This window comes from Pieris brassicae, chromosome 8 (genome assembly GCF_905147105.1).
Source record: "Pieris brassicae chromosome 8, ilPieBrab1.1, whole genome shotgun sequence".
Taxonomy (NCBI): Eukaryota; Metazoa; Arthropoda; class Insecta; order Lepidoptera; family Pieridae; genus Pieris; species Pieris brassicae.
Genome location: NC_059672.1, coordinates 20840312 through 20862314, shown reverse-complemented (window position 1 = coordinate 20862314; position 22003 = coordinate 20840312). Strand labels below are relative to the sequence as shown.

The following is a 22003-nucleotide window of genomic DNA, read 5'->3' as shown; positions in this document are numbered from 1 at the left end:
ACAAAAAGTTCAGTGACCAAGGAATAATACCCAGTGAATAAAACAAATCACAGATGCATAATTATTTTAATTCATTCCGTTTAATTTACAGACGATTTACATATATGTTGCATAAATATTATATTCTACGACATAGTACAATATTGACCTATAAAAATACTACCAAGTGCTACGTATTTTATGTTCCCGAATCAAGTTCGTTTATTTTATACCAATACAATTCTACGAATCTATAGATTTTATACAAAATATATAAATTGGTAATACTTTTTGTAAAAGATTTTTGACACTACAAATCGATTCTAATAATTTTAAAATTATTTGATATGACTACTGTCGTATGTCTACGCCTCGTAGCTGTCTACTGTATATATGTCTACTCGTTAGTGGGGTACGAGGGTTACAATGTATTTAGGTATACATACATAGTGCTTCAATTACATTCTAATTATTTTAAGTATCATCTCTCCGAATGATTGTATTTTTTTATAAATCATTTTATCAATGACAAACAGTTTACATAGAATATTATCTAAGACATTAGTTATAACTATATCGAGTAATAGAAAACTTGATATTAAATTATATTTAATAAAAGTTTGAGGTTATGCATGCATGTTATGCACAATATGTTATTTTTCATTTACACAAACTTACAAAGGAAACTGTTAGTCGCATGTAGAAAAAAAGCGTTCATATTATATTACACTTATCCTATCTAATAGTTGATACAATAATGAAGGTCAATTAGTCATATAATTTATAGGCTCCTCCCATACAAAGAATTTAAAGAAGAAAAATAACAAAAGCACTAATGCGCATACAATTTCATACCTGGTATATTCATGTAGGCAATTCTATATAGTATCATATAAAGTATTTATTAATAGACACTTATTATATCTATGCTTCAATTCTAATCGCATTGCATTAATATACAAATGTTATTTTTACGAAATAAAGCACCGTACAAAATAAATTCATTGATCAATTTGGTACTGGGTATCTTAAGCAATAAGCATTTTCGGTAAATTGGTCTGTGTAGGACGATTTGAAGGACGTATAAAGCTTTTGAACTAAAGTGGTTTAAGATAATTATTTTTGCAATGAAATTCGATATCTATATAAGCAGTATTGGGCGATGATTGGCTTAGACAGGGGTGACTACTGTGTTAGCTGCCTCAGTAAAGAATTAAAGAGTCGTATCTGAGAACTTAATATGACTCTATAGATTTATTATAGTGTAAGATTTTTAAAAATAAATTTTATTGGAATATATAATTGGATAGTTGTACAGTTAGGAACATCTTTTAATTGTGTGCATTTTTAAAGTATGTCAGGAAAATAATTGTTGGTCAAGTTTAAACAGTTGAATTTTGCAAAATATATATTTAATTGTGATATGTTGTAAATGCTTACGTATATAGCGAAATGTTATTACGTGTTGTGTTCTACTCCTTCGGTCGCTTTAACAAACGTCGCTCCAGTTAATATATATTAGTTTTTACAATGTTGCTTATCGATCGATTTTCTATCAGGAAAATTGGTAAATAGGTAATCTGAAATAATAAAATTTCACGGTACACGAACATAAAAAATATTGTGTTTCATTGTATATAGATTTATTTGGCTTACTAACGGTTTACATGCTTTAGTAATTACGGAGATTTCGTGAATTAATAGAAATAAATAAGAAATTTGATATTATTTTCTTAATATAAACTGCAATATTAAAAATTGTCATCATATATCTATTATTCATTTATAGTAAATAATTTTTGCATCTGAAAGCGTAAATATATTTTCTAACATTTACAACATATGAAAAATACAAAGGTCTCCACAATATTCATTATTAAAGCCTGATCCATGCATTTTCGACGATTAAACAGATTCAAGATTGTCATTAAAGTTTTTGAAACTGTGTCTTTAAAATTAATTTATTTTATTTAGTCTGTGGATATACGTTTTCATTATTTTATTTATTGCACCTTGAACCTAAGTTTTATAATAAATAAATATAACACCGATTTTTAAACACACACCAAAAATATATACGTAGGTAATAGTGCATCGATACTACATAAATGTAAATGAATACTTATAATCATGATTTTTTAAAATAATATTTCATATTTACAGTTGCTTTAAGCTATATTAAACTATATAATAATATACTAAAGTTTCGTTGTTTTTTTTTAAAGATATATATTTTTAATGTCGGAAACATCACGGTTTTTAAGAATTTATTATCATTAATTTGACCAATTAAATATTCATTCCCATTTTATCGAAATTTTGCGTGAATCACTAAAGTCTCGTTTATTTACGTTAGCTGACAAGTTGTTTCAATTTATTGAAAACACTTTACTATTGTTGCTTTATTATTTATCTGTGTTTAAATTCATCATACAAAACTACTGCTGAAACGCGTATCGAATCCTCATACATTTTGTATCATAATTTTCTTACGAATTTCTGATACTAAACGAGCGAAAAGTAGTTCTTTCTAGGTTGCCAAACCAAAAAACTTACACACTAAAGAGAAGTTCAAGTTCTCAAAATGTTACTAGTCAGAAGTAGTAAATAATGTCCGAAGTCTCAAAATGAACGTGCTTCTTCGGAAGCACGGCGAATAACCATCAAGCTGGACCCTTTGGACTCCTATCGTCCTCGGGTTCATTGATCTCTATTTTCGGTTTATCTCCGTCTGCTTGAGTAAGCACTTCCTGGACATGGATGGTGAGCTCTGGGCGGACGACTTGAGTGAAGGGCAGCAGCGCTCCAGCCACGTCCATGGTGTTGTTGATGTTTCGGTGCCATAACTCGAGCACGACGCTGCGCCGTTGCTACTTGTAGCGAGGGGGCCCCAGCCAGCCACAACCGAAGACCTTTTTACATATAGTAAGATTAGACAATTATGTGTACTAAGATTTAAGATCATATGATGGTTAGAAAAAACTTATCTAAAGTGAATCTCTTTATTTTAACTTACCTGGCAGACGACAAGGGCTAATAGCAATAGTGACATCAAAGCCAGAACGCCCCACATGACACCAAGTTGAGTTAAAGCAAATACGTAGAGAGTACGGTGGCACCACTTGTTTGGATCAAAGAGGCTTGGTGCGTAGTCTGGCCACATGATACCCAGGGTCCAGTAATTGCCAAATGCGAACCTACAATTAAATATGTTTCAATTTTTTTAAGCCTATACTATAGACTATGCTATACTCTTAGTAAAGAAAATATACGTTCGTATATTACATTTACAAAAATAACGTTTCTACGTCTAATGTTTTCAAGTCGGGTATCTTGAAAATATACGAATTAACAATGTCTATGTAAATCGCTGACAATAGAATGTCCAATAGCACTCCCCCACTCGTGAAGACCTCTCGGGAAATGTCCCAATTAGCGACACAAGAACGTTTGACGAAAAAACGAGGACAAGTGCGGGTGTACTGTGTTCATATAACATACGCTTATAGCTTTCAAGACTTTATATTAAGGTAAAATTGGAGATTTTGTATATCCAAGCATTTATATTAATTTTCGTAGATAAATCTACAAGTCTATAGGTATGGAAACTAATTATTGTTCTTCTTATTTATATTATCACAATGTAAACAAAATATTGTAAAAACAATTTTAAAAGATTAAGCTTGAAGTTTCTTGTCCATTCATATGAAACTACCTTTTGGAAGGGGTTATTTTTTTATTTTTTTTAACCTGTAATTTTGAATTTGAAAATGCCTTTATAAAAGGCCTTATTAAAATAATTGATTTAACTTTGACTTTATTTGCAAGTGAAATTGAAAAACTATTTTTTTTTTTTGGTATTATATTGAGTAGTAACAAATTTCCTCCTAGAATAATCCTAATCGCAAACTACTAGTACATTTAAGTTTTTAATACTAGCTTAATGAACATTAATTACCATCCGATAAGAAATGCAGTGAGTGAATAGGCCAGTATTGTCTCAGGCACCGATGCTGAAGAATTAGAGTTGCGGCTAGCCAACTGTGCCCACAATAACCAACAAATGCCCACACCTCCTGCTGCACCTCCCACCACCATGTAGACAGGTAGACGAGGCTCCGCCGGACAGTCGCGGATATATTGAACGCCTTAACACAAGATAGGATTGAAAAAGCTGAAAATATGAATATAAATTCCAACAATAAGAAGAAACGCTGGCTTGTAGCCATTACGGTATTATGCAGAATGCGTAGACATGATCGGAAATCTCTCTAGAAAATTGAATATGATGTTATTGTATGATCGGAGATGTTTAGCCGGTGTTATATTCTTATACAAACGGCTAAATGGTTAAATACAGAACAGTAACCTCTTACAGGACATTAACGTTGTAGTTCCTTATCATTACCAATGTTTAAAATCAGCAGAATTGTCCAAATCCGTCTGCAAAAATCAACCAAGGAGTTAAGGTACCTCTTATTCGAATTCTTCGTTAAGCGCGTGACTAGTAAGTACTAATCCAGAGCGAAATATATTCGGTAGCGCGTTGGTCAATTTTAAAGAATAATCCGCTGTGTTTTCTGGAAATTTTTTGTTTTTGCTTAACAATCAGCAAAAACCACAAGTATTTTTATTGAATTTATTTTAACATTTATATTTACCATTATTGTCATATATTTTAGGAAAGAAAGCTTATAACATATACTGTAGATATAGCATTAAATAAATGTAAGTGCTTTCTGATTACTTTGCACTTATATTAAACGTGCAAACTTTTTAAATATGCTTAATTTTATAAGCGAGTTGATTGTTAACGCAATAAGGCGATTCTCTTAATTGAATAACGTACAAATTGTTGAAAGATTGGCGTACATTTAAAACGTAAATACGTTTCAAGTTTGTTTGAAACAGCGAATTCGAATATTAGGCAATGTGAAATCATAACGTTACATTACGCTATTTTACAAAATAATACATGAATAGAGAATATTGATTATGATTTTCTAAAACATTATTGTCAATATGTATTCACTCTTTATCCGTATATTCTGAAAAATATCCAATTTTGAAATGTGATTTACGCATCCGTAAGTCGTAATGATATTATTCTAAAACGAATTGTGTATTTTGTTCGAGTTTCGTTAGGCTGAGAGCTTGTGAATTATTAATCGTCCAACATTGTAAGGATTGCGTTCTACGCGATTAAATTATCGTTGACATTTCAGACTTGAAGTTTAATTTTCTATACTTTTTGAAAATAATTATATTAGGAATACTATTGTGTAGTTGTTTGGGAATTTGTAATTAAAATTTAAATTAAAAAAGGTTTTACCACATTTATGTATCTCTCCAAACAATTCGGGAAAAGAGATTTCTATTTTTCTCGATTATCGTTAAATGCGATGTTTTTCTCGTTCATTACCAATATTTACAATCAAAACTTCGCATATTCTGCCACACGTAATAACGTGCAAATTTGAAATACACAATTAAAAGATAGAATTTGACATAGTAGTTACATATTACATCCATCACGATCATAGTCAATGTTTAGATTATTTATTATTGTGATAACAAGATATATATATTATGAATGTTTATTTATACTTCTCTAACTAAAGTATGAATATATAAATAAATAATTCAGTTTCCTTCTAATAATAGTTTGATTCTTCTTATATCGGATAGTATTTTGCTTTTCTAATAATCATACAAGTACATATAATATATTCAACTAACAAAATATGGATTGAGTGTAGACAATAGATTGTCAGGTAGATATTAATTCGAATGCGAGCTGAATATTCATGAAATACCTCACACCGCTTCTGGGTGTTCGGAATTTATGTTATGTTCTATTCAATCAATGTCCTGTTTTATATGTCCTATACATGATTTAACTTTTACACGTGAATAAATTGAAAATATCGTAGTTTTTTGAATAGATTAAAGGCAATTTTTAATTTAATTTAACAGAATTGCTCAGAAACGTAACTTGAAACCTATGCATTCAATTGACAATTAACATTGCTTTTAAGAACCCTTTCATCGAAGCCACACCGTATCCTATCCTTATCCTATCTATATATCTATTTGCTGGATGCAAATATATATATAGATACCCTATAAACTAACCTACTACTACTACTACTACTAAACTAGGGTGTAGGATACCGTTAAAACTTTGTGTATAATTATAACTTGTCTACCTCGCATTAATCTAATCTAAAACGCTTTCTTAAATGCATGCCCATGTCAAAATTTTCTATTTTCTAATTTACAGAGGAGCTGGGACGACATAAATGGCAAATTGACTTATGACAATTTTTTGAGTTGTAGTACAGGTTCGGTGTGTTCTAGGCTTTTAGCCGTGGTTACGCATGATGCCGGCTATTGGCTTCACGCGTACCCTTCGTCTACTACAGGAACCTTTCTAGAGCCTCACAGGCTCAGAATATGATTTTGTTCCATTCGGTGTCGAGACCCTTTGTTCGGGGGTTCATAGAGCTATACGGCCTTTTAAGGAAATAGTAAAAAGGTTAGTCGGCACCACAGGCGATTGAAGAGCTGACGATTGAGACCTGAGACAAAGAATTCCAGTATCTTCGGATCCTTGCCTAATAATTTAATAATATATATTTGTTATTATATTTTAAGGTTAGTTATTGTTTTTTGTTATATTAATTCATGTGAGCTAGATTACTTTATGTCGGTTAATTATATCACATAATATATACTATCATAATGACATGACATATTAAGTAATTAATAATAAAAAAGTAAAGATCTTAAAATTATTGGTATTTAAACAGTTTGCAGTTTCTGTTCCAGTTCCAATATATAAAAGTAAAAAAATGATTACAAGCCAGCGTCTAGGGTAGAATCGTCATATAGTAGTTAACGTTATTGACCAAAAAAATGGACCAGTATACTTTTCACTTACCCATAATCATCATAATAACTGGGAGAGTTGACAGGACAGCTAAAAATACTGTCATCACAACTGAAAGAAACATCACATATTTACTTGATTCCTTAAGAAATGTGTAAATAATTTAATTTTGAGTTCGTTTTGTCTATTTATATTAAAAAAATATCTTAACATATTATTGTAACATAGCTTTTACACATTAAGAAAACGCTTTTTAAACGGATTGAAGCTATGTATTATAAACTTATAATTAATTACATAATTTTAAATTAAAATTTTTCCGACGTTTCGCGTGCTTGACAGCGTGCGTGTCGTCACCGTGACCACTTAATATCTTAACACAATCTGTGACTAAAATACTCACTAGTTCTATTCATAATTTTAGCAGCTCGGCAAACAAAATCTATCGTGCCCGTTGCTTCCATGTTCGCATCTTTTAGCTGATAGGCAACTGAACCATAAGTAGTCAAACCCACGCCCAAACCCAGACCCGTGCGATCGTTATATTTGGTCTGTTCCCCGCACAGCCTTCGTTGCTCATCACCTGACACCTGCATTAATTTAGATTATAAATAGACTGTATGTTATTATTACTTAAACCATATTAATATAATAAAACAAATAAATCTCACTTGGCTGACAGAACTGGACGCTCTCCGCGATCCTGTATCTGATAGACCGGTACCTTGACGACCTCCCAAAGACGACCGATACGGGGAGACACGACCTCTGCCTCCTTAGAAGTAAATCATATTAATACGATGTCTCATTAATTAATTAATGTTCGTTCGTCATTCTACAAACGTGTGGAGGTGCAAGTCGGTCAATTTGTTCTTGTTTTTTGATATTATAATGTTAATCTCGTAGTACTGAGTATATAAAAGAATGTTATAATTAGAAACTCAATACTTACCAGCTGTTTGGCTTTCATCACTTGCTCTCCTTTCCCTCGAAACTAATGGTTCTTGAAAAGTTAATGTCAAACTTCCCCTGGGGCTTAATCTTGAAGCGTCTATATCTCCAGTGACTAAACTGCCTCGGCCGCTTCTTTCAGAAGGTGCAGCAATACTGCCTCTTGGGCTCCTTTGCGATTCGGGTATCAATGAACCTCTAGGAGCCCTATTTAATTCGGCAAAGTCTTTTCTTAACGCATCTGGTGCTATACTGCCACGAGGACTTGTTCGAGGACTTGGACCCAGGTTCTTTTGGTTTCTTGCGGGGTCAATTTGTATGTTTGCAACCGAATGTCTGGGACTTCTACCGACGTCTGGCACTAAAGAGTTTCTAGGTTGGTTCCATGAAGTTCCTTCTGGGATTAAACTTCGTCGTGGTGTTCTTGCTGATGCGTCTGGGATGAGACTGTTACGTGGTGAGCGATTAAAGTCTTGTGGATTTAAGCTCAGGCGAGATCCGTAGGCCTGTTCGACACCAAGATTGTTCCTTGAGGGAGTGAGTGTGTTTCTTACAAGTGTTGTTTCTGGAGTGATAGAGTTTCTAGCTGACCGTGTCTCTGGTACGAGGGAATGACGAGGACTCCTTTGATAGTCTAGAGCTGCATCTGGAGCAAGACTTGCCCTTGGGCTGCGTTGTGGTGGAGGTTCTAGTTCATCGTCAGTTTCTGTAGTTGCTAATGAGGCGCGTCTCGATGTTTGTGCAGAAGGTCTCGGAGATCTAGTCTGAGGCGATGTTGCCGCACTTCTTGATGCCCTCCGGCGCCGAGACGAAGATGTTCTGTGTAGCATTGTTAATTACTTACGATTAACGATGCATTATTTATTTGATCCTTTCAGCTTTACAAACATCTGTAACAAGAAATAAAAGAATAATTTTGAAAACAACCAAAATAGAAAGTGGACAATTTGATTAATAAACGTAAGTTTAAATCGGACATAATATACTAAATATTATTTTTTTAATGTTTAACAAAAAAGGTCATTAATTCTCATAATTAAATACAATTTATAAAACGACAGATTAGTATAGAACCTACTTCTTAATAAAACTTTCTTTCCTTCATAAATACGGTCATAACAAGTAGAAAATAAAGCTCAAATATATTTCATATTCAATTCAAGAGTTGGTAACATAGTAAAGCTGTCTGAGACCTCGATTTAAACTTTGAGCGAAGCGTCCCAATATCTAAATTATGTTTGAATGGCTCCGAAGTAATCACTTAATTTGCGTCCAAGATGTTCCTAAATGCGGCAATCATGTTTTAGACTTTAATCCCAACTTGTTTTTATCATAATGCAAAACGTGACCGGAATTATAATGAACTTTTATCTTTAAATTAGAACCAGGAAACAATATTGAAAGATAATCATTTAACAAATTCACTCAATCTATGAAATATACTATCCTAGTAGCTGTATACAAAGCTTTAACGCTTGGATAATATACGTCAAGTCACGATTATCGAAATCGTTGGAGTTTATTGTATGTAATGTAAATGTATTAATATTATATATAATATTACATATTTATATGTAATTTAAACTCCTGACATTATTGGTTGTGTCAATTTAGTCTATTAAACTTCGTCAATTATCAAATACGATAAAGTTTGGGCACTATTCTTCTGCACAACGGACCCTCTTTGAAACTTTAATAGTTTTGCTACTGCCCTCACAAACTTAAATAATTAGGCTACGACATGGCGAAAATTATATGATCCAATTTCTTGGCATTTCATATATATTATATCGAAGTAAATGCATGCAAGTATTATGTTTAGTATATATATTTTAGTGTTAGCCTAGTGGCTTCTGCGTGCGACTCTCATCGCTGAAGTCGTAAATTCGTTACCTGGCTGTGCCGTTCCATTTAGAATTCGCTCGAAGGAATACATCATGAGGAAACCGGCTTGCCTTAGTACAAAAAAGACGATGGCGTGTGTCAGGCACAGGAGACTGATTGTTATGAAACGCATACAGAAATCTAACCTACAGCCACTGATTTTTTTTAATATCATAGTATTAGATCTCTCACAATAATATGTACAAAGTATATTTTCTATAGCAAGAACGTTACTCCTCTATGATATTGAACATTTATATTGTCCTGATATACTTTATTACATTCTTGGGACATAGCGGACTAAAGTTTTGTTTTCCACACAGTTGTTTCACCAGAGACATATCTATCAAATTAATGAACAGCATACGGGAGCAAATAAGAAAGTTTTACATGTAATATTTCAGTTTTTTGAAGTTAGAGTACAAAAGAATAATTATGAAAGAAAGGAGTATAATTAATCCCACGGGACAAAAAACAGTTACTTAATTTAATATCAAGCAATAAATCTACGTTGGCCGTGTCGCGACTCATTTTTCACGGCTTTCGCTAAATTGAATCGCTTAAGGTTTTCTTTCAAGAGAAATTGTTATGTAAATAACTTTAATGAAATCCCTAAATCGAAGCCTCTTGCACAATTGATGATCGCATTTTTTATCTATGTCCGATTTTGTCGGATACATTGGATCTCCTATCTCTTTATTTATGTAAAATTACATTCAATTATACATTTTTGATAACACTCAATCTTAAGTCTTAATCTGTCTTGTTTGTCTGCATGTCAAATTCAATGGAAATATGATTGTTATAGTTTAATTAAGCACTTTATTAACGATCTGCCTTCTCGACTTTGCGTGTAAACGGATAGTTTTTTTCACTATAAACTATATACCATCTATACCCACTATATATATATCTACTAAATCCACTATAACTATATATATTACTTGTTAACTATAAATTAAACCAATATGAGAAACCTTCACATCTTTGTAATAGTATAGAATCAGTTTAAAATTAGAGAGTTTGAATGCTCTACTTAAAACACTAAAGCCAGCAATATTGGGCTTTACGAGCTAAGTTGTGGTGTAGCGTTGTGGTCTAATTTCAGCAAGTTAATATTCCAGTCCTGTTTAGTATTTCACTTTGGTTAATTTACATCATGCTCATTGATTTAGAAAGCTTAAGTTTTTAAGCTCAACAATTGGGATTACATAATAGAACAACGTTTTATTAAATTGCTTACATGAGAATTACATAAGATACTGTAAAGTAACTTATTTGTCAAAAAATATGTATGCGTCTGTCGTGTCGCGACTCCAACCTATTAAGAATATATAGAAAATTGTTTAGTTATAAGATTATACTAGCAATATGCGTATTGATTGACTATCGAAGTTTTTGTCTTATATTTAGTAGTATAAAGTTATTGGAGAAGAAAAAATATTGCTTGAATTATTTCAAAAGATAGTGATGTTATTGTAAAATCACTCGATATGATTTCGTCCACAGCTGAATTTGAAAATCTCATTGCGCTTCGCTGTGGTGCTTAAGTTTTTACATTTTTTTTTCGACCACTTATATTATCAACCAAAAAACTGAAATGCTATGTTGATATGCAAATACATGATGAGTGTACAATAATTTCTGCTGTTCTCATTTATTGAATAGATTTTGCCAATACATTAATGAAATAAATTATTTAAGTTTTAGAACGTTTAAGAGAAGATTTTGAGCTTTAAAAAGCTTTACTTTAATAATAAATGGAGTTTCTAAATGATTACTCCTACTTCGCTTACGAAATCAAGAATATAATTAATAAAATTATGCTGTAATCACTCTCTTCATAATTTCTCGTTCGAGGCAATAGATTTTTTACTTTTAATACTGAGTATTAAAGTACAAAATCGTATTTATGGAGAATTTAGTGTGTCGAGTCACGCTCTTCAAGATCGTACCTATTAGGTAACTTAATTTTAGTTAAATATTTCGCTTCATTAGCAATTAAAGAGTATATGATAGTTATTTAAAAACAGTTTTGAATATATAATATATAAAAATTATATAAGAGATTTAAAAAAAATTACATACGGTTTAGTAAATACCTTTGGCTAAGAGTGGGTATATATGGGTATATCCTATATATGTACAGGTCTTCGTCAATCATATATGTGATTGATTAACTTCAGGTATCAGTCCCAGGACTTTAGAAGTATTCAGCAAACCATTTCCAAGAATTCAACGGCTCTTGGATCTAAATAACCTTCTTGTATATCTGCGATCTAATTTGAATTTTTATCAAACATATTAAAATTTGTATTTACTCAGATTACTGGTTATTAATGTGGTATTTTAGATTTTATTTCATGGTATATAGTGAACGATTTAATCATGTTCGTTTCACAACTGAGTATTTTTATGGCAGTTTTCGCCACGCACCTACACTATGTGGAACCTGCAAAACGATGTAAGTCCAAACAAGTTTGACTTAGGGTCCTTTAAGAAAAGAGCGTACCAATTCTTAAAAGGCCGACACGCAATTGCGAGTGTCAATGTGAGTGCCTGTGTAGTGTGTCATAAAACATCAGGTGACAGGCACATTGGCCCTTTGTTAAATAAAATTTAAAAAGAAATATTTTGTGTTTTCCTTGATTATCATTCAAATTAAAGGAAGTTAGACGTAACAGAAAAGCAGGAGAATACTCAGTTAATGAAATATTTTCATTGAATTTGAGGATAGGCATAAGCTTCGGCTAAAGCGTTATACGACCCAATTACTTTTCAAAGAAAAGAAGTGAATACGAATGGTTTTTAAAGGATTTTGGAAAGCGTTTTCATGTTTCGTCCATCAAGATGGCTTACACTAAATGGCTATCATCATTTGTTTATATTACATGTAGGATTCCAGGACGATACAGTGTACTTATACACACAGTGTGATTAACAAAAAACAACACAAAATTCATTCTACTTGATCATATAACGAGATTATTTGAAAGTTAAAAGATCCCATAGAAACAAACAAGTGTAATGCTTTCAAAAACGAGTGAAGCAGATATTTATGTCTTAAACGGATTCAATAAGTGGGATGGTAAGTTTCTTCCTTTAATAAAAAAGTTTTCTTATTTCATAATCCATGTAAAATTAAATTATAAAACAAAATCAGTTAAACTTTATGAGAGATGCCAAAGTTTCTGCGAGAAGTTTTATCTTAAATTCGAAGGAAGCCTAATTGATATTACTTTTGCAGGTAAATTAATATTACCTTTTATATATATTTTATTAGGTTCAAACAATAACTGGAAATTTATTAATGTGAACAACACCAAATTTATTACCTTATTCTTTGTTACTTAACTTGGTATGAAGTCTGGTAGTAACTCTTTTCTCTTATATATTGTTAATAAATGATACACGTACTTTTTGGCCCTAACATATCAATTAGATTTTTGGGTTTAAGACGGCCGATTTCTTCGTAATCTTTTCTTTCAACGAGGAAGTGTTAATTTCGCGTACAACATTATATATATAATTTTAATTATATAGATATAGTTTAATTAAAGAACTCAATTTTATAGGATGAATTAGCAGTTGAAAAATACAGTTTTATTACCTTTACAGCGTGCAGCTGACAGTCAAAGCGTGATCATTGGAGGCTTTGAAACACGTGATGTAGACAGTTTTATAATTCTAAAAAGCTAATGAAAATAACACGACGCGTCACCATTCAAATTTGGAACAACTAAATGCAGAGGAAACGGATAACTAGTAAACACTGGAATGAATCTAGGGGTGGCCATTAAAAATTCTATCGCGCACGTCAATTAGTCTCCGCTGTCGATAAACTACGGCAACTTGTTTTATTGCGAAAAATACTGCGACAACGTAGGAATATTTTCAGTTTTTATAACGAGAATTTTCCTTTTCTGTAACATGAATACTGAAGCGTAAAAATAGACGCAATGTATATTTGTTGTGTATATACTCGTGAAACAATATTCACTGGTTTAAAATAAATGAATGTAGGTTTGACTAGTAGGGTGAGTCAAGATTCTGCATGAAACCCAGGTAATTAATTGCCAGTTATCATAAAAATGTCACTGTTGAACTAGCCATAGATGTCCGAGTCTCAATCCTGAGGTCGGTCCATAACCCGGCTACCAATGAAACTGATGCATTTAGACCCAGGAAGGTATCGTATTAAAACTGCAAAGATTTACATCAAGCAAAATACTTAAAATGGGGAGGATCAATGGTCAACGTTTTTAATAACCTTAAGATATTCAGAAACAAGAATATGAATTATGACACTGTTTATTACTAACTTACGTTAATATTATATCATTTTTAAATGTGGAGATTGCTTACTTAAGAAGGCACTAACGATATTATATTCAATTCAGATTCGATCAGATTGTACATGTAATTGAGATGTCTAGACTCGGCGAGCTGGGTCACTTTATATGTAACTTAATGATTTAATATTTTTACTAATTAGTGTGTATAACGCGGCATGACAGATTGCAGAAAAATTATGTCTAACAAAGTTAATAGACGACAATTATATTTTTAAATATATTATAATCCTTAAACGACATAACGGCTTAAAACGTTGTGTATAAGACACCTGTGTAGGTTCCCATTTTTCATGTATAACAAATATGTTATAATTGGAAATTATATCGTGTAGCTAATAACACCAATGTGTTGTAGAGATATAAATATTAACATTAACACGCTGTTGAATGAAGTTCCGTGGACTTGTAGTACATTGTACTTTTCAATACTTATTTATATTTTTTTTTTATAAAATAGGGGGCAAACGGGCAGGAGGCTCACCTGATGTTAAGTGATACCGCCGACCATGGACACTCTCAATGTCAGAGAGCTCGCGAGTGCGTTGCCGGCCTTTTAAGAATTTGTACGCTCTTTTCTTGAAGGACCCTAAGTCGAATTGGTACGAAAATACTTCAGTGGGCAGCTGGTTCCACATAGCGGTGGTGCGCGACAAAAATTGCCTTGAAAAAATATAATATGTTAAATCCTATGTGTTTAATTCCAATTAATACATACCTGAAATTATATCCCTTAGAATTATCAAGATTATATATACAACGTTTTTATTATTGCCATTTTCTTTACTAATATATTTATAAATTATATATATTGTAAAACACACCTCAATGGACAATTTATACGTTTCATCGTTTACAGTGTATAATGAGTATAGATACCAGATAAAAGACACAGTCCTTTCTCCGTTATTAGTTATATTCTAGGTACGTAGATCGAAATAACAACCTATTCGTTAAATTAACTGCCCAGCTGCGTTCCAAGTTAATCGTAAATAAGTCTAATTTTGTTGATACACGGAACTGCGTCGTAGCAAAAGGGTTGAATCGCAAATTACCTATCTAACCTAATATACGTGGAATAATTTCGCCTAACTTTATTAGGCGAAATTATTCCACGTATTTCGTGTTACATTGAGCTATTTCAACTCGAATAATAACGTAATGTCAAACCTGTTTTAATATATGCATTCCAGGTAGCTTATCAGGATTCCATTTATTTATTTGGTGCATTCAAAAGCTTGAAATTATCCAGATATTTCAACTCTACTTAAGCACAGATAAGAGTTACATAACAATGGTTTAATTTGTACCATGATTACATATTTTAATATAATATATATAAAAAAAAGGTTGCTAATTCGGTTTACGTAAGATAATTTGATGTGATAATGTCATAAGAAAACATTGATGGAAAATTACATACTTTTATGAATTGCATTGAATTATTATCAATATTTTGTATAAGATGAATAAGAAGTTTTCAAAATTACAATATTTTCGATAAATTGAGACTTGTTTATTCTAATATATACCTATTATTTAATAATAAAAGAACAAATTTGAGACTAATCGCTAATGAAATACTTAAAATGCAAAGATTATTTTCCTTTTTTTCTGCAATTGTTGTTGTATGAGACATGAAATCACTTTAACTTTTCACTTCACGTTATTCACTGTGTTGACAACACAGTTCACGTAAAGGTTGTGCGCTGCCGCTGCTCTCGGATTGTGTGGAAGAGAAAAAAAAGTACCTCTCTATCGCTTGTTCCGCGCTCTCGCTTGCACGCTCGGCTCAGGCGGAACGCGACAATGATTCATGCTACGCTCGGCTCAGGCGTTCTTCCACACGTTACCACGTCAACAAATAAATTACTATGAACGTTCTTCTCGATTATTCTCTCCGCTCGAAACGTTCTAGTGCGTTAGAAGTTAGCTTAGTAGCTTACTCCTACCTGCTCTATACACCAGTACATGTATACAACATTGCGGTTTTGTAAGTATAACAAATCAAAATATAAAAAGAAATATATAATAATAACCTCCAACACAGCAAGTGGTTAAATCAATAATTGCATATTTATAGAAAAAGCCAAATTTAGAACAATCAAACTCAATATTGTGTATCGAATACATAACCACACGTCTAACGCCGGGTTAATTAAAGTACATTTTAGAAAATTGGTAAATATCAAGACAATATAAACTTGTTATAGGAAACCACTTGGGGGTGATAATAATTCTTATTAAAAATGTTTTAGTGAAATTGGGTCGTCAGTCCCCTGCCGTCATTTAATTTAGAAAATGAGTGAGATTGAGGTCGGTTTCATTATCTTACTATCGTTCAACGATAGATAGGCTTTGTAATTAAGTTTAAGGTCTTGTATTTCAAGAGTAATTGTTTGTCTCCGGAGCTGGTTAAATATACACTTTCGTTTTTGCCAACAAATCTATTTACGATTGACCTGAAGATCTGCCATTGCTTTCGGCATTCTTTATTTCCCCATTCACGTTTAGCTTACAAATTCTTGTAATCCAGTTTGTGTTCGTGATATATTTAACACTTGATGTATTAACATTATGTTCAGTCAACTTATAAGCTTAGATCGAGGTGACTTTTTTATACTTATCTATTTAGAGTAAGATGTATAATCATATAATTATAAGCACCGTCATCAAGCAGCGCCTACGCAATCTAAGAACATTTTTTAACAGTTGGACTAGCGAATTATTTTATATTGAATACACTTGTAATATTCTGAAATCTAATCAGGATATTTTCTATATAATTTTTTTTCGAAATCGAATCTCTAAAATAATTAAAAATTGTATGGTTTAGAATGTTATGAGGCATACACAAGAGGAAATAAAACTCATTGTATACACTATGAATATACTCGTAAATTATACGAGACAAGCATAAAGGTTTTATATCTTGGCGTTGAATTCGTTACAACAAGATAACGATCGCACTTAAATGTTATAGATATTACAAATTATTGGAAGCATTTCTTTACAAGACAATAGGATACTATTATATATTTTGCTACTCGCTAAGGCATAAATATATATTTTAATGATTACAATGTACCCTCTTCTTACTTCAAAAGTTTGGCGACAAAAACCCTGCGAAGATGCTAATAATATTTATGACGGGTTTCCGGTTTAGTGTTTTTTTTATTCAGGAATAGGAACCTCGGGACCTCTCCAGTGAAAAACGCCATGGGTGGAGAAGAAGCTACAAAAAAGATCTCATTCATAAACATGGCGGCGTCCATGCGTCGGGTTATCTCTCTCCCTAAAATATGGCGAGGGGGCCGATAGCTGGCCATGCGTCATACTCGTGAACGGGTGCCTGGTGGTGACTGGTCGGACTTGAATTCGTGTATGAGGTGATGTTAGTTATTTTTGACTATGTATTTGTGTTGTTCCTACGAGAATGTAAGTGCGTGCTCCTATTTCACCATGCCTCCTGCTGATGTCATGTGGAACATGGTGTAATGGTTGCAGGTCCTAACAAACGTTGTGAAATACAAAAAAAACTTGGGATTAAAAAGAGTGGCGGAGAGTTTATTGCCAGTTCTTCTCTTCCGTTCTACGCCCTTGATTTGAGAACTGGCAGTAAATGTAAAATTAGAAGCATTTAATGAAGCAATTTTTATTGACGTTCATAAGTGTACATTGTGTTACATATATGAATAAATGATTTTTGACTTTGACTTTGAAACGAAAGAGACTACACGTTGGAATACATTATTATTGTTATTTCTCATATTTTTTATTAGTTTATTTTGAAGCGACCTAATAACGTTAACTAAATACTAAATAGTAAACTGGTAATTTGTTTCACATCAAAGTCGTCATGCACTTTGAAATTCCAATTTTCATTTCTGTCGTACAACGCCTGTCTTCCCAATTTGCCTCTGAGTGTCCCTATATCAAATTAACTCGCCTCTATTTCGTAAAACGATGGAATTGTTGATTTCAAACGGGATAGATTCAATTATTCTTATTGTTTTGTGTATCTTAAATGTTTGTATTTATAAAAATTATAGGATTCGACGTAACAGAGACTTTTGAATTTATTGAATAATACTTTGACATAATTCGATAAACATAAAAATGCTATTGTGTTCCAAACAATTAAATACAGATAAGACAAGAAAATAATATGTATTAGTATAAGAATCAACTCGTCTTTGAGTTGTGGTAATCTGAACATAGGAGGATTTGACCACGCACCACGTTGTTGATAGGTCGTTTAATTCCCTCAAATATCATGCTTGTTGACAGATGCCGCTCCCGGAAACTGGACTGCAAGGTCGGTCAATTTAATACAAATAAATAGCGGACCGTATCTCCCTCATATCTGGTTTCTTCTATCTGTGTTGGTCATTGTCATTTTGTATAATGATTTGATGTTTTAAAAGAGGACCGAGTTTTTTTTACGCCGGCTTTTTCTTGTCTGTGTTCCTTGCCGATGAATACCGAGACAAATAAAATGACGTGGAATAAGTGATACCTGTATCTTATATTTCATAATAAAACATACAATAATTTTACTAATTCCACAAGTAATAAATGTAATATAAAATCTCTTTTTTTCAATATTTAAAAACCACAATTGTTTTTTGGGTTAATAGCGTCCATTGAGGGTGAAGATTTATTGAGCGAGTATAAGTAACGATTAGTAGTTGGGAACACGCGACCGCCATCTAATTTTAGATTATTGATTTTTTAGTACCAATTATAGATATTTGTATAATAACGCTAACAAATTATGTATCGAATGAGGGAAAAATCTGAAAGGCTGATTGCTACGCCGTAGCTTAATGAACGATCTTTCTTCGATAGTAGGCTTTTCTTTATTAAAAAATAGGTCAAACTAACTTTTTTTTCTGTTTACAACGTAAACTTTGAAAAATGTTTAGTGGAAACAATTGAATGTAATCTGCTTATGTAAAAGAGTACCAAATACAAACTATAATACCATTAGTTCGATTTGCTAATTTTATTATCGAATAATTTTGTGCAATATTATCGTTTTACATTAATTAAAATAATTGTTTAACTCGGTGTTATGCATATTTATACATTAGAGACAGACAATTCATATTTTCACCGCTGTTTCTAAAGAAGTAAGCAGATACCACATATTCCCACTTGATATATCTATCTTGCTTACTTAGTCACAACAATCAATAAATGCCCATCATTTATTAGTTATTGCTAAACTCCTGAACTATTAATGTTATTATTTTTGTAATGATACAATACAATTGCACCCACGAAAACGACGGGTATAGGTCACGATACTAAATTTGAAGGATGATTGCAATGGGAAGGCTCTCTCTTCACTTCAGCACTTCCTGGCCACCCGTCACAATGTAACACAGTGAAGGAAACGTGAAAAAGTTCATACATCTGTACACTTCTACTACACACATGCACACAGGTTTAAGTATAAGGATAATTGGTTAACCTAGAAAGGTTAACTGGTTCCTATTTCTGTTGGAAAAGACTTGATACTTATACGAATCTAAATCTCAATAGAATACATATATAAATATTATAGTACTTTATTGTCGTTAGAAAGTATATATATAGCATAAGTGGAACATCGTACAAAACTTTCTGTCCAGGCGTTATTAAAGCGAGTTATTAATAGACGTCATAACAGGCATTATAATTTTAAAGGTTTAACGTGATGACGAAGGTCTCTGGGGTTGTTTGTCATAAATAACTTGTGGGTAAACAAACTTGAGTTGTTAAAAGTACATTAGATAATAAAAAAAATGTAGGAAATATATTCCTGTCACAGTTAAGCAAATTAGCCTGATCGACTATAGTTACCGAGTTTAAATTTCGGATGGACGTTTAAAATACTGTTACAGCTTTTATAACTATAGAGACTGCGTAACTACTTGATCTAGTATCGTATCTTCAATGGCTACTTTCCTATAGCAAGTATTACTGGAGTTTAAGTTCTGATACTAATGAAAATGCATTATTTTAAATAAAGGAATGTAATATTATTTAAATTTAAAATAAAATAAAAACAATATTCTTTTCGAAATGGCCACCTTTGGCCTACAGGCCTTTAATCTGTTTGGCCACGAATCTATGGATTTAAACAATGTTTCCAAGGGAAACTTCGCCACTACTTTCTCCAACGGTTTTTTATGAGACTCAATGTCAGCGTTTCGTTTGGAACAGGCCATTTTGTCTAAAAAATTACCATAATTTGAAGTCTAAAGGGTTGAGGTCTGGACTAGATGAGAGCCAGTCTTTAGCTCTTATGAAGTCTGGAACTTTGGTTTAAAGCCAGGCTTGGGTAGTTTGTGCCTTGTGACCAGGTGCAGAATCCTGCTGGAAAGCCCTCGGTATATTTTCAAAAAGTGAAAGCTGATAGGTTTCACAACATGATCCAAGACTGTATCTTGATACACTTTGGCTAAAGTTTTCACTCCTTTTTCACAAAATTTAATTTTCGACTCCTTGATAAGATACGCCCCACCAAACCATCACTGACGCAGGACGATGACCACGTTGTACTTTTCCGACCACTTGAGCAACTTCCTTAGAGCTGTGAGTTTACACTTTATCATTTCGCTTAATGCTGTGTTTTTTAATCGTGAAAACCGTGAAATGATAATCACTGAAAGTCAGATCTTGACTGATAATTAACACGAAACAATATATGAAATGGCGCAAAATCGTAAGAAGTTTTTAAAATAATATACGTGTTACAAATTCAAAATAATAATAAAAAAATATGTGGTATTTATGGCCAGACTAGTAAGATACAATTAGGAGGAATACATCAATTTTATAACTACATATTCACAAATCGTGATTTTATAGTATTTAATTGATATTTTAAGTAAAGATTATTATTTAAATTTCTCGTTTAAAACAATACATAATGTAAATATAATTTAACATAAATATAGTTTTGCATAATTATTGTTTTTTTCGGAGCCCAATTATTAAACAATGAAAATTTATTCTTTAAAGTAATCTTATAATGGAAAATTTGAATTAAATCGAAGACTAGGGCTAATTTCATTACGACGATAATATCTTATTACGCTTGTAACTCATATTTCAAAGTGTAATTATTTGAGTAAACAATTGCCTGTGAACTTTTCAATTTTAATATCAGGGATGACCCAAAACCTCTCTTGCTTGAAAAGGCTTAATTCCCGGGCGACGCAGATATCTCAACTTTTTACAGATTAATTACAAGAACATTCATTTTTGTTCACAATTAAACGAATTTTGCTTTCATTTATACTGACGCCGACGTGAGATTAACTAAATACCTAAATCAAATAGTAAACCTAGGTAGGTAAGGTGGACTCATTTTCCGCAATTAGACTCTTAATTGGTCCGTTGTGCGAATAGTAAACCTTATTTAATCCCTAAATAGGTTTGTTAGACTTGAACTAAAATTTATACAGCTTCCATATATAGCGTTGGTTATCATATGATTCAGTTTCAGAGAATTCGGTGACAATAACTTCATAATTGAGACATGGTATGCAACGGCAAATTACTTTCTGGCGCATGATTACCGACATCACCTTCAAAATAAAATAATTCATAAAACAAACGTAGAAATACGTTTACGCCATGTCCATTTTTGGAGTTCTAGGACATCAAATAAACCCTTCTTGTACATACAAATTAAATATGATAAAGCTTCTGGCGAGTTGTTTGGATTAAGATAAACGTTGTTACTACTGATAAATTTACTTTTCTTATGATTCAATATATCATTATCTACGTAATATTCCAATAAATACAAAGGTAACACTGAAAATGTTAAGAATAATTTTATTGGTTTTCGAAGTTATCTCCGTTCCTCTCTATACATCATCGCATTCGATGGAACTGAGAAAAGCAGTGGGCCCATTCTTCCTTAGGGGTCTCTTCTATGGCATTT

The 22003-nt window shown here is 32.3% G+C and overlaps 1 protein-coding gene across 1 annotated transcript in view; it reads right to left on the bottom strand.

Moving 5' to 3' along the window:
- Window positions 1-2285: 2285 nt before the first annotated feature.
- LOC123713354 overlaps window positions 2286-22003 on the bottom strand; it is a 34303-nt gene continuing 14585 nt past the window's right edge. Inside the window, exons 2-8 of the mRNA XM_045666966.1 lie at window positions 7824-8712; window positions 7543-7646; window positions 7275-7461; window positions 6923-6982; window positions 3938-4127; window positions 2996-3176; window positions 2286-2891 (exon numbers count right to left, since the gene is read on the bottom strand). Of these exons, the coding sequence (XP_045522922.1) occupies window positions 2850-2891; window positions 2996-3176; window positions 3938-4127; window positions 6923-6982; window positions 7275-7461; window positions 7543-7646; window positions 7824-8652 (1593 nt within the window). The 5' untranslated portion in view covers window positions 8653-8712 and the 3' untranslated portion in view covers window positions 2286-2849. The remainder of the gene's footprint in view (window positions 2892-2995; window positions 3177-3937; window positions 4128-6922; window positions 6983-7274; window positions 7462-7542; window positions 7647-7823; window positions 8713-22003) is intronic.